This window comes from Passer montanus, unplaced genomic scaffold (genome assembly GCF_014805655.1).
Source record: "Passer montanus isolate IOZ18808 unplaced genomic scaffold, ASM1480565v1 scaffold50, whole genome shotgun sequence".
NCBI lineage: Eukaryota > Metazoa > Chordata > Aves > Passeriformes > Passeridae > Passer > Passer montanus.
This window is the reverse complement of record NW_024369930.1, coordinates 6,182,620-6,196,505: the sequence shown is the minus strand read 5'-3', so window position 1 is coordinate 6,196,505 and position 13,886 is coordinate 6,182,620. Positions and strand designations below refer to the sequence as shown.

Genomic DNA, 13,886 nt, shown 5'->3' with positions numbered 1-13,886 from the left:
GCTCACAATGGTGCCGGGCCCTGCCAGAGGTGAGTCCCTGTTTACCGTGGGGATCAGTGAGCTGCTGAGAGAGGGGCACAGACAGGGCACCAGCACTTGTGGAAAATGATGGCAGGGGAAGCAGATCCTTGCACTGAGGCCAAGGGGCTCCAGCCAGGGCCCAGGGAAGGCTGGGAAGGACTGCTGGCCTTCCAGGGAGAGGCAGAGGAGAGCTGGCTGCTGAGAGGAGGGGAGAAGGAGAGGGGACTTGCCCCAAGACAGGAGGAATTGTTTAGAGAGGAAAAGAGGGCAACTCCAAACAGCTCTGTGATGGAAGAGGCAGCTCACTGGTGGGAGGAGGAGAGGTGACGCAGGACTGGGAGAGACATGTCCTCCACTGAGGGAGACATGGGAAAGGAGAGGAAAGTCTCCTAACTGCAAAGTGGGAAATAAAATCAAGGCAGTGTATATTAAAAAACATGGTCACCTCTGGTGGGACAGCTGGGCCCAAGTGGGAGGGTGGCAAGAGACGAGCTGAGAGTGAAAAACAGGCTCCAAACTGGGGTTTCAGTGCAGTAACCTGGCAGGAGACGAAAACACACCATGCAGGGTTAGGGTAAAGTGACAGAAAAGTGGGAACAAAACTCAGAAAAGGGAAGCATTTGGGAGAAGGAAGAATACAAACAGGACAAATATGGCATCTGTGTTGAGAAGGAACAGGAGAATTGGCTACAATACAATGAGGGAAAGGCAGGAAGCTGTTGTTGTGTGCTGCCAACACACGCAAACGTGGCTGGTGAATGGAAAGTTATAATATATATTATTCATCAGGGCAAACTTAATTTTTAATGTAAGAATATTTCTAAGCCTACCTCACGAGAAATGTGTGAAGATCTTTGGGGACTCATGTTTTGTGGTTTTGGTTATTCACATGGGCATTGTGGGAGAGCAAAGCACAGGGAAACAGCACGCTATTTGAAAGCAGACTTCATACTGAGGCAAGGTAACTTTCTCCACCCCCAAGAGGTTTTATATCTCAAAATCTAAAGAACTTTCCTCTGTCTTTCAAAAATGCAGGGTACTTCTACAAATTTCTTCCTTTCTGTCCCAACTGCATAGTTAAGAGGCTTTCTCTAAAATGTGGAGATGGCCTTTGAGAATATTATTGTTACTATTATTTAAAAAAAAACCTCTTTCAAATTAAAAAAACCCCAACAAACCAAACAACAAAAAACCCTGATGAATATTTAGTAAGTAAAATACAAGTGATTTGCCACACCAGTGCTAGATATGTTTAATAATTTTAAGAAGCAGTATGAAACATGCAGTGATGATGTTTTAAAAAAAATTGTCTGTGATCTTTCCTGAGTACCTGTCAATACAAGCAAACTGAATTTTATCCTGCCAAGTACTCTTTGACCTGTCATTCGTGTCTTCCAATTTCCAAAACATTTGCATTAGTCACTCTTCTTCAGGGAATGCACTCCTCTGACCTCGTCTAATCCTCAGTTTCTTGCCACAAGAGCAGCTGATGAAGTGTTAGACCAGGGACTCTTGGTAATGTGTTTTAAGAAGGGAGTTTGAGATCCATATTTCATATAGGTTATACTATAGCACTGAGAGTGGATGGTCAGGTGTTTGATGGAGGTCAGGACATGGCAACTGACATGGGTCAGAAATGGAATTCTCAGAGGCTCCTGGCTGAAACCTGGAACAATTTCAGGAAAAAAAAAAAAAGAAACTGTGTTGCTTCTCTGAAGCAATTGGTAAATCCTCGTGTTCAGTGAGGATACATGCCTGCACTGCACAAAGACAGCCAACAGTACACCGAGAGTTACCATTGCCAGCTTTGGTATCAGAAACACTCCAGCAATGGTGATAAAGTAGAGAAGAAAACTTATCCTCTGGAAAAAGACAGTACAGTAGTAGGTTAATGTGTTTAGATGACAACCAACACATGAGAAAAATTGTTTAGGCACTGGAGCAAAAGGATGTGCAATTTTTTTCACAGTGCTTGCATAACTCTCTTGTGTTTGAAATGTGCAGTAACTCTTGATTTCCACTGCTAGTTCATAGCCTTATTTTCAGTATAATTTCTTCTTTAAACTTGCCAGAGTTCAATGTAGAAAGTTACCTAATTGTGCATTCTCTATTCATAAAACTGTGTGGTGCACCTCTCTTTAGATTTCCCATTTCATCTGATTAGAGCTGCTGTAGTATTTCAAGCATTGCTTTGTTTTGTGTGAAGCAATTTGCAACCCTTTTCTGAGAAACATGTTTTTGTTGGGATACAAGAGTATCTCACTTTGAATTTCTTTTTCAGTTCTCCATTTTTTCAGTTTCATTTTTAAGTGCTAGTTTCTTTGGCTAAGATGGAACCGAAAGCATAATCGGACTTTTTTTCTTGTGTTATTTCAGAGGACATTAAAAATAGATTTTTCTGCTATAAATGTCTATTTAATACAGTTTTCCAGCTGAAGTCTGCTATGATGGTACTCACATAGTGTTGGAGACACCTTCTGAAATCACAAAGACATCAGAAATAGTACAGGGACTGCATTTTTGGCCAGAGTGGCTCTAGGGAGACTGGCTTATAGTGGCTTCTACATTTGCTAACTCCTGAGTTGTTTTAATGGGCATCCTATACACATCTTTTTGCAGAAACCCAGATATAGGACTTTTTTTAAAGTATCCAGTTTATTTAATGAATTCAGCTAATCAAAATATCACATAACATACTAGAATGTTACATTGTATTAAAAAAAGTTTCAGAATGAGTTTTAATGGAGAAGTGCAGGGCTATCCATTTGGTGGATTTTGTACCTACTCAATACAAACTTCTCTGGTAGCCTGAGGTGTTGCTGTAGCATTAAATAGAAACTTCATCTATCCACTGTGGAAAGAGAGACTGCAAATAGATGATCTAAAGGTTTAAAATTAGCATGAGTGTAAAAGTCCACATAGAAATAGCTTGCACACAAGTAAACATACAAACTAGATTTGCACTTCTCAAAATGCTGAAGGATTAAAATTTCTGCACCCCTGTGACTGACAATCAGCTACTTTGCTAGTGCTTTTCTTATGCAAACTCCATCACAGACTATCTGTAAGAAAATCTTGTGATTCATTTACTGCTCCATTTCCACCAAAGTAGATACCTGGGTTCATAAAACTGTCTGCTATGTCATAATTTCTGCAATACAAGACAAAACCACCATTGTGGCAAATCCATTGCACAACAGGATCCTGGGAAGTATTTATGAATCTCCTGCCAAACTGCTTAAATCATGACTTTGTTACAAGCATCAGATGTTTATAATCTTGTTATGATACCGAGGCCTTATACAGCTGTTTTTTTATACTTTTGTAGCCAGTTTAAAGCCATCTGGTGCACGTATTGCCAGGTATACATGATTTTGTTGTTGTTGTTGTGACTACACATGCACCCTCAGCAGTCTCATGGTATTTTCTCAGTGTGACAGTGCAGTTGAAGTTAAACCATGTCATTATTTATTTGTACACGGTGACTACATATGATGTTCCTGACAGCCACATGTGATAATTGCTGTTTTAGTTTGTCATGTCTTCACATTCAGATCCTGAAAATTATATAAAAATGTTTGTTATGTTCTCCAAATAAGCCAAATAGTGATATGCAGCTTTGGATATCTTCTGATGTCATAACTTTTACTGTGCTTTTATAAAGCCCAAGTCTTTAAACATAACAAATAGGTATAGGAACATATGATTTTTATCTTTTGGTTACTTGGCAAAAAGCTTGCATTTGGAGATAATCTTATTAAAAGACTGATGATATATGGATCTCTATTTTGCCATTTATTAATTAAAGGCCATAATTTACTTATGCTTTTTTAATACCATGTTATGATTGGATCACTCTAGTATTTAGAAGCTGCAACCAAAATCAAGGCTCCATTAACTTCAATTCTGAAAAATCACACAGAAAAAGGAAGCTTCTGCTTGGCAATTGAAATTAAAGAATCCTCAGGGACCAGGGAGGGAAAGAAGGACCTTTCCTGACTGACTTAATTATTTTTCTGTAGCAGAATGACTTGTTCAAGGTCAGAGAAGAATTAAATTTCTGTATTGGTGAGCAGGTTGAAAAAAAAACAAACAAACAAAACAGAGGTTGTTCAATCTTCACTTTAATGTGCAGGTTTTTTTACTAATATCCTAAGGAACAAAGTCTTCTGTGACCATGTTTGTGACTTTCCCTCACTTTTTTCCCTCTCTATCCATAAATTTTAGCCCAATTGATTAATAAAGACAAATCTGAAAGAGGAATGAAAGTCTTAAATAGGTTTGCCTTTCCATGAATTTTGTGGAAGCAGATGCCAGGAGAAGGGAGGAAGAAACCACCTGCATGGTCTGTCTACAGTAAAGTGGCAGCTCGAGTTCACATTCACAAGACAGCACCATATATATTCCTAACAATGGGAAAACTTATAGGATGTCAGGTCAGCTCTCTTCCTATTTTGCTATAAGGCTCTGGAGCACAATCACAGCTCTCCATGCAACCTACACTGGTTTATTTGACACAATGTGGAGGTGTTGTTGGGGACAAGTCCTGGTGCAGAAGTGACAATACTTTTCTGCAGCTTCAGGACTTGCACCCTACAAGGCAAGGGAGACAAACTGAAGGCTGGTTTGCTCTAGGATGGTGTTATTTCTTGGTGCAGATCACAGAGGCAGCATAGATGTAATCAAAGCAGAACTCACACTCTTTAAACAGAAGATGCTGATCACAGGAAATCTGGGCATATGTGTAGATGTGTCAGTTAGGGACATGTTTCAGTGATGGAATTAGGGTTAACGGCTGGACTCAGTCCTAAAGGTCTTTTCCAACCTAAATGATCCTATGATTCTGATTGTGGAACCATTTGTTTAATGATAATGTTGCTCTTGAATACAGGAGGGAGGACAAATTCCTTGGGGAGGGCTTTGGAAACCTTTCTCTTAAACTGTAAGTCACTAGATTGTTTCTTTTTAGGAAGGAATTGGTACATCTTGAATCTTTGATTTTATGCTAATTTTCCTTCATATGGTCTGTTTCTGTTAAGAACCTAGACTGCCTGTAGTGTGTCATGGTAAGCAGCATGTAGATCAGTGCCATGTGTTAAAGCTGGAAACTTTCTTCAATTCTTTTATTTTTCTTTTTTTTCTTGGTTTGAGGCAGCTTGTATTAAATACTTTACCCCTCCCCTTTTTTCTCAGTTGTATGGTTAGGAATTGCTTTACTACTTGTGTATCCTGTGGTAGTGTTTAGTATTAGCTGGATGCTTGGCCATCCATACTTCCCTGAAACCTAACACTGGTTTTCATCGATGGGGATTTCCTGGGTGCTCACGTGCCTTTCTTTTGCCTCTTCTCTCCAGATCCACATCCAGGGTAATCACACCAATGTTCTGGTATAAGCTGTGCAGTTTAACTTCTCTGAGACTATTTGGCCACAGTCAAGACATTTGCTCAATTATCTTGCAGTGAATTTGAACACAAGTGTCAAACATGGTTGGCTATTAAGTTCATGTCATTTATCATTCCTTCTAAGGAATTCCATCTTGCTATTCCTGACCAAAGAGTTTTTCAGTATAGTGGGCAGAGTTTTCAACCTCAACATAAGCAATTTATGTCTATTCTTTTTTTCTTCCTCATTGATGTGGAAGGAATTATGTGTCCTTATAATTAAAAACATCAAACATATTCACTACCAGCTGAATTTTGTTAGACTAAGTAAAACTCTCCTCAAATGATAGAATCTTAATTCCTCTGATCTTTCTCATAACCCTGTCCACACTTTTTTTTGGTTTTTTTTGGGAGGAAGATTAAACTGGTGGATAGAACTGCATATAATATTCCTAAATATATCTTGCCAGGGCTTTGTATTACATCACAACTACCTTTCCTGCTTCTGGAAATTCCCCATGTAGTCTATGAAAGGTCATGCATCCTATGTCTGCTTCATGATGGTTGCTAACAAGCCTGCTGTGATTGCCTGGTTTTACTTGAAGGGTATTTTGGTGAGCTTTCTGCTTCTTTAACAATGTTACTGAAGTTTCTTGTAGCTAATGTTTACCTGACTGGAGGCACCCTGGCTAGGCCATACAGGATGAATGCTTTGAGGCTCACCTCTGGGCATTAGGGATGGGACTTGCATATTCCAGCTACTTTTTGGAAGTGGAGTGTGTTGACAGTCTACATAAGGCAAAGTGTCTGTCCTTTGCCCCAAATCTTTATCCATTTTAGCACTGTAAAGAGCTTAGTCTTAATGAAGTTGTGGGAAATATATTTAAATCCACTCTGGACTGCAGCACCATATACCTTGCGACAGGCAGCAGTGCTGACTTCTGCAACTCCTGTCCTGCCCCTCTGGCCACAGATCCAACTTTTGAGCAGGTCTGAAATGTTTTGGTGGGTTATATGTTTGTTTGGTTTTGGTTGGTTTTTGGGGGTTTGTTTGTTTGGGTTTTTGGGGTTTTTTGAGTCCAGATTAATTCCATGTTCTGCTTCAGTATTGCCTCACAATGGTTTGAACCGACAAAAAATGAACGAGTGTTTGGGAAAAGATGCAGGACAAGGATGGGATCACGGAAAGCTCACCTCACCACTGTGAGAAGCTCTGTTGAACCATTAACTTCAGTCATCACCACGCCTAAGGACTGAAGAGCTGTATGAAAGACACTAAGTGGGGATATGCGAGGCTGCTTAAACGGAACCAAGTCCTTCACTGGCAGCGTTTATATCTGGTTTAAGAGGTATGAGCTGAAGCAACAGGCTTATGCTGAAACTCCTAATCCAGAGCAGGTAAACTGAGTATAAAAATGTTCACGGATATTTTCTACTCTTACCTCAATGGTGAAATAAGCAAAAATGACACTATCCTAAATTAAAAGCATTTACGTCCCACAGGTCATGTAGAGCGAGATGAAAACCTCGGTATTGTTTGAGAGTAGCCGGACCTGCGAGTTCAGAGCTGCTGCACCGTAGCCTAGAACCAAGACGAGAAAAATCCCATTTGCAAAGAGACGAAGCCTACTACAGATCAGGCAGCATTTGGACAACAAAATGGCTGTGGTTGTGGCTATAGGTGATCCACAGGAGCGCAGATGGAAGCAGGGGAGCGGGGGAGCCCCAGCCCCGCGCTCCGGGTCCGGTTCGCGGCCGCGCCGGAGCGCGGAGGGGCCGTGCCGCAGCTACCGAGAGCCCGTCCCAGGCACTTACTGCGGGCGCAGCGAGACGCGGGGCGCGCAGCCCCGAGGCGCACACGGCCGGCGGCTGCGCCTTCCCGGCGGGGCTCCTCGGGCGCGGGCCCGGTGCCGGCGGCGCGGGGCGCAGGCGCGGGGGACGCGGGCATGCGCGCTGTGCGGCGGGGAGCCCGATCTGATAGGGAGCAGGGGCTGACACTACCCCCGTGTGGGCGGCGGAACGTCCCGAGGATGACGTGCGGCGTTCTCGAATCCCGTGTCTCGCTCGCTCGCTCGCCGCCGCCGCCGCCGAAGGAAACGGGAAAAGCAACAAGGAGGCAGGAGCAGGCGCGGCGCCATGGCGGCCCTGGAGCGGCCCGTGCCCAGTCCCGAGGCGTTCCTGGGCCAGCCCTGGGCCGCCTGGGTGCGGGAGGCCGCCCCCCCGCACGCGCACGGCGCCGCCCCCCCGCACAGTAAGGGCAGGGACCGGCCGCGGTCCGGCTCCGCACGCCGCTCCCCCCGGAGCGGGGCCGGGGTCCGGCCGGGCCGCCCCCCCTCCGCTCCCTTCCCTCCTCCCGCCGGGGCCGGGAGGTGCCGCCCCCCCGGGCGCTCAGCTGACGCTCGGCCGAGCCCCCGTGCCATGTGTGCGGGAGGCGCACGCCGCGCCGCGCCTGCCGTGCCGCTGCCCCGCGGCGCTGGGCCGGCGCCGCGGTGGGGGAAGGGGGCGAGGGGGAGGATGCGCGGAGGGGCCGGAGGATGCCGCGGGCGGGGAGGGGGGGGCGAGGGTGCTGCCGCGGGGGGCCCGGCGGTTCCGCTCCCTGGCAGATGCTCCGACCATTGTGCTTTTGCTGTTGCAAATAGAAACACTGCTCACCTCCTCACCTCTCCTCCTCCCCTCGCCAAACAATAAATGCACACCTCAGGGCCCTCGGCGCTTCCTGACTCTGCTTCTCTTCTGCAGGTGTAGATCTGGAAGAGACTGGAAAGGAGGGTGGAAAAAGCAGGGAGGTTATGAGGCTTAATAAAGAAGGTAAGTGGATAGTGCTGGCACACCTCTCTACCTGTCTGTCTCTTGGTGGTTGTGAATGACTGTGGTTTGGCCTTGACAGGGTGGTCTGATAGCATATGGATTTCTCTGCTGTGAAGAACATTTCAGGGTTGGATACATGCAGATGACTGTCACTGTGTCAACTTCTTTTGAAGTAAGGGTATAACAGGTGTATACATGCAACTGACAGAGGTGGTAAAAGATAAGACAGTTTTGAGGCACAAGACAGCTACACATCAGTGGCCATATTGGATTTTTTTGTGGACCCTGTCCCTTGGTGCAACATTTCAGTTGCTCATGTGAAGATAAGCATATAAACTTTAAACGTTATATTATTATTAGCAACTTAGTGAAGATGTTTTCCCTTGCAGTGAGAAAGGGCTTGTTACAATCTTTGAGTTCTTTCACTTTAGCTCAAATCACATTTTATTCTTCATTTGCACTGCTGAGTGTGATCTACAGTCAGCTGAGCAGCCAGCAACAAATACTATCTTAGGTTACACTAACCCATGCATACTATGCAAAACCAAATAAAATGAGTCCTTTGGACCATAAGTTCTTCTGGTACCGTCAGTGTGAACAGGCAAACTCCAGGTTAGTGGTATTGGCCAATATGCCAAGCCTGTCACAGCTCTGTCAGCTGTGAGAGGAGAAACATTTTGTTTTTGATGTGTGTCATTAACATCATGTTGAGGTAACACCTAATGCAACTAGTGAAACAGTTCAGGATGCTTTTTCAAGTAGCTTTGTGTTTGTTTCTGTTTCGTTAAGAAAGCACTTTACATACACAACCTCTCTGTCTTGGGAAATACTTCTTGGGAAGTCAGCTCATAATGAACGATCCCCTCATAGTGAAACTTTGGTGTCACTTACTCATGCTGAGAGAAATCCCGCTCTTACCTGTAATGTCATAAAATATATTCTGAAATGATGTTACGTTTCTCATTACATTACAGTTGTCATTATGCGTGCGTTCGATTTTGAGCATCTTGGCAGCTCAAAGGAATCTTATGTTTTCTAAACAAGCTCTTGAAAAAAGAATGAATTAATGAGTAATGTAGATTTGTGTGATAAACTATAAGATTGCATGGAGTACACATTAAAGTTATTTAAAATACCATAAAACTTCCTTTTTGAAAGATCTTTGCAGAGATGCCAATTTCGATTGTGTTCCTATCTTGATTTTTACGTGCCTGAACCTCCCTATTTTGTCAGCCCAAAGATAAGTTAGCAGCAGAACTGGGATTTTCATGTAGCTATTTATAGGTAAAAGGTTGAAGGCTCTCTACATTTATCAGTAATGTTGATTCAAAAATAATTGAACAAAATTTTTGCTACTTCAGCTGTGCCTTCATAAGGAGCTTAATTTGTTGAGATAAAATGTTTTGTGCACAGAAGTCCTTGAACACAAATTCACTCTATAAGCACGGGACATAAAGATTGAAGCATCTCTACTCCTTAGTTACACATAATATGCAAATTGTTTCCTAGAAAGGTTCAGTGTAAATTATCAGTTCTAGTCTTGTTTGGTTTTTGGGGGGGTCAGAGACTCCATCAAAGGAACTCTATTTAAACTCACTAACCAGAAAAATTACTTCCAAACAAAGCATAATGTCATTGCTGACATTATGATCCTGACAGGTGTGAAGCACTTACTGGCTTTTATAGTACTTATGTCATAATACTGTGTAAAAAAACCCCAAAATTGACTTTTATATTTAGAAAATAAAAAGCCTTAGGGATGTTATTGCTTTCAAGTAGTAACTTGTGTTAGATCATTTAGAAAGAACTTCCATGAAGTTTGAATAAATTAGTATGTATCGAAATATTTCTACTATATTCACTTAGGCAGTCTTTTAATACAGGTGTTGTCACCACACCCATCTTTGGGTCTGAACACCCACTGTAAATCTTCCTTGGGCCCCACAGTCCTTATTAGTAAAGGTGGGGGAAGATTTCATGAGTTAGGTTGGTCTGCAGGAAACATTTCTCATGTATTTGCAGAAATGCTTGTGTTTTTACTCTGACCTTGCTTGTGTGTTGTGTGACATGTTGAGTTTTTTTGCCTGCTTTGTTCATAGATGAGGATTGTGGTTGTGATAGGTCTGAAAACAAAACCCAACTCCTTTTTTTACAGTCTTACCGACTTGAGTAGACCTTTTTGATGGCATCTGTGGTGCCTGGAGATTGTAAGTGGTGTCTTAGAAAAATCAAATGTTACTTGTAACCTATTTGTATCAAGTAACCAGGGGCAACAGATGGACAGGATTTTAAGTATCAAAAATTACTGTCCTGTTTGATAAAGATAGTGTAAAACCTGATCTCTCTGCACTTCTTATTTGCCTGCACTTCATCATCTTTAGTTGATGTGACCATTTTTATGCAGCCATTCCTTTGTAAGCAGTTTAGCAAGAAGGCTGTTTAGGTGAGTGAAACTGTGTGCAGAGCATGGTGGAAGCTAAAGAGTGGGAATATGTTGGTTTTCAGACCATGACAAGGTGTTTCACTTTGGTTTTATAGAAAAACAATGATGTTAGGTGGCAAAAAGTGCTTCCAGTTAACTTGATCCCTGCTTTGCTACCTCCTTTCTAGTTGTGTGCCATGTGTGTTTAGAGTGGTGGGCTGCTCTTCCTCTCTTTGGCCCAGGAGGGGACGTGGGAGGCAGCATTTCCTGGAGGTGGGGGGTAGGAGCACTGCCTGCCAAGTCTGTGCCTGCCCAAGGGGTTGCTACTTGCATCCCTGGGCAGAGGGCTCACAGTCTGACTGTGCTGTTCATGTCTGTAATGCAAGAGACACCGAGGCCATGTGCCCCCTGTGCCCCATCTTAGGGGTAAAAGTAAAGGGACGTGGGAGGCAGCATTTCCTGGAGGTGGGGGGTAGGAGCACTGCCTGCCAAGTCTGTGCCTGCCCAAGGGGTTGCTACTTGCATCCCTGGGCAGAGGGCTCACAGTCTGACTGTGCTGTTCATGTCTGTAATGCAAGACACCGAGGCCATGTGCCCCCTGTGCCTCATCTTAGGGGTAAAAGTAAGGACACAGAAGTATTGCTCGCTGCTTTCCTTTATTCTGCAGTGTATATGTAGGCAGCATAGAGGGAGAGAAATTTCCTGAACGTTTGTTCAGTTTTCTAGACAGGCTTGCTTTTTGCATGCTGACACTTACTCTGAGTTTTCCTATAGCAAATGCATTCTGTCCATGGTTGACTTATACTGGCATGTGGATTTGTAGAGAGGGGATTACAACGTTCCAAGCGTTCACAGAAAACGAGAAATTTTATATATAAATGTTTGTGCCAGAAAAGAAACCCCAAAACTTATCTACTTATCTAATCAGGAAATAGAAACAGTATTGTGTAACTTATCTGACAAATCACTACCAAGCAACTGGCTTAGCTAAAAGAGGGGTTATCAGAATTAGAGCAGCATTTAGAATTTATGTTGAATTTTAAAAGGTTGAATGGCATATTTGAAGAATTGAAGATTTTCTTGCAGATAGCAGGCGTAGTAGAAGAAGTCTGTATTTGAGAGTTTGTGTTCTGTAAAACATCACAGTTACTATGTGCCTGAGGCAGGTACAGTGTTCTGTTATTATGAGCCATAACCTGTAGATGATTATAGATTAATTTTGGAGGCTTGTGTTTCACTTTATACAACCTCTGAGAAAATAATGGAAGAATGGGATTTTTTTTGGTTCCGCGTACAGAACTTGTATTAATAATTGGTTTAGTAATGTGCAAGCTAGGAGTGTTTGTAGATAGACACAGGCTGTAAAGGAGCAAAAGATATCCTTTGAATCTTGGTGAATTACAGCAGAGTTAAATATGACCTGTGGGATTTAGATCTGTGTCTGGGTACTTGGTGTCATAGTCAATTTCAGTTTCCCAGTTCCGTGGATTTGTATTATTGAAGTTTCAATCTGATGATGTGTGTGTTTTGTCTTGGATAATCTTTTCACTAAACATAGCGATTCATTATTGTTTGACGTTAAGAATGTTATGTAAAAAAATTCTAATTGTTTTTCTGATTTTATGTTATGAGGTTTTTGTTGTTCCACACCAAACTTGACCATTTTACTTTATGATTGCACGTGCAAACTGGAGTTTTCAATCTGTTGGATAATTGTTTACAATATGTTTTTTCCTATTTTAACTTCCCACACAAATATCTCACTGAAAGTTTTTTGATAAGTCCTTTAGCAACATAAGAACGAAATTAAAGGGATACTGATTAGTCTTGCTTTCGTTATCTTTTTAATTCTTCAGAAAAATATCTTCACGATTTTATTGTTCTTCTTGGAAAAATAAGAAGTTAGGGAGGTTAGATGGTGGTAGGGAACACTTCTACGGGGGAAGAAGGATGTGACATACAACATTCTACTTTATGAAAAGCAGGAGGAAGAGAGCTAAAATTATTATGGGGAGATTGTGAAAGGAGAGAAGACAAAACCAGCTGGTTAATGCAAGCATAGAGATTGGAGTTAACTTTTATTTAATTATTATTTATTTTTTGTTTATTAGTGGTTTGCCTGTAGTGCTATATGTCTTCTTTAAAAACATATTAAACAAAAGAGAATAAAAACATTCTCATTTTACTTATTCGTCTTCCACCTTTTTGTGGTAGTAGGGACGATTATAAAGGGTTGAGAGGGAGAGAAAATTATAACAAGGTTGTAAACACATACTCCAAAAGAAAGAAGTGAGGTTCTTTAATTTAAACCACCATAGTTGGTGATTTGGGGTTGGTTTTGGTTTTGCAGTGGGCAAAAGAGAAGGTTGAATGTTGTATGGTTCTCTGTCTCTTCTCTGTAAGCTAAAATAGTCTTCCAGAGATACTGATTCTTAAACAGATGTAATATTCTGTGGTGCTTGATGAATGAAAGAACTGAGAATTGCCAGGGCACAAAACTGTGGCCTGCCAATGGTAAGAAAACTTTTTCTTACATTCTTTATACTGGGAATAAGAACAGTAAGCAGAGGTCCCCATGGGGGTCTTTGTTTAGGGTGAGAAATGACAGTGGAATTGAATTCTGGTGTGCATTCTGGTGTATATGTGACTGATCAGTTCTATATATGATATCTGGCTCTGATATTTTTATTTTTTCTTATATGGACAGCTTCTGCAAGGGGGTGGCATATCTCCTGGTTATGGCTGTCACCTCATTTAATGTGTTTCAAGGAATGATGACAGAGGAAGAATGAAACATTATGTATGATAGCGCCCAGAAAATTTAGTCAGAATTGTAGTTTATCTTCATAGTTACATAGTTATTTTCTGAAACCTGTCCTTTAGTTCTTCATCCCACACACTGGATAAAAGGAGTGGAGTAATGGTAAGGCTTTCTGATCAGACATTCTGTGTTTTGAATCAAGATTTTGATGTTTTTGAATAGGTATCTAAAACTGTTGTACTGTAAATGACTTCTTTAAAAAATCTGGTTTTGTTAGGTGCACATATCTCGATAAAATGCATTATTTGTGCAACAGTTGTTCTGAAGAGGTTAGGTCTCCTGTTGTTTAAGGTACCTTTTTTTGATTATGTGTGGGGAAACCATGTGTGATTCCCTGTCAACTGACAGCACTGTCACTAAGGATCTGTCTCTGACATTCCTTCTACTAGTTGTAATTTATAACTAGACTTGAGAAAGAGGGAAATTTATGTG

At 42.0% G+C, this 13,886-nt stretch overlaps 1 protein-coding gene and 1 long non-coding RNA gene across 4 annotated transcripts in view; one reads left to right on the top strand and one right to left on the bottom strand.

Annotated features, from left to right (window-relative positions):
• Positions 1 to 1,377: 1,377 nt before the first annotated feature.
• Positions 1,378 to 7,308, bottom strand: LOC120509287. The gene is made up of 3 exons (XR_005629222.1): positions 7,219 to 7,308; positions 6,846 to 6,985; positions 1,378 to 1,687 (listed from the first exon to the last, which is right to left on the bottom strand). It is a non-coding gene; the product is annotated as an uncharacterized LOC120509287 (long non-coding RNA).
• A 39-nt stretch (positions 7,309 to 7,347) lies between these two features.
• The window catches only part of ATXN7L1 (ataxin 7 like 1), a 110,872-nt gene continuing 104,333 nt past the window's right edge, over positions 7,348 to 13,886 (top strand). For 2 of the 3 annotated variants that reach the window (XM_039723735.1, XM_039723736.1), the window contains exons 1-2: positions 7,349 to 7,654; positions 8,143 to 8,211. In XM_039723735.1, the coding sequence (XP_039579669.1) occupies positions 7,540 to 7,654; positions 8,143 to 8,211 (184 nt within the window). In that variant the 5' untranslated portion in view covers positions 7,349 to 7,539. Of the gene's footprint in view, positions 7,655 to 8,142; positions 8,212 to 13,886 lie in introns of all 3 variants that reach the window. The other variant, XM_039723737.1, reaches the window with a different exon arrangement.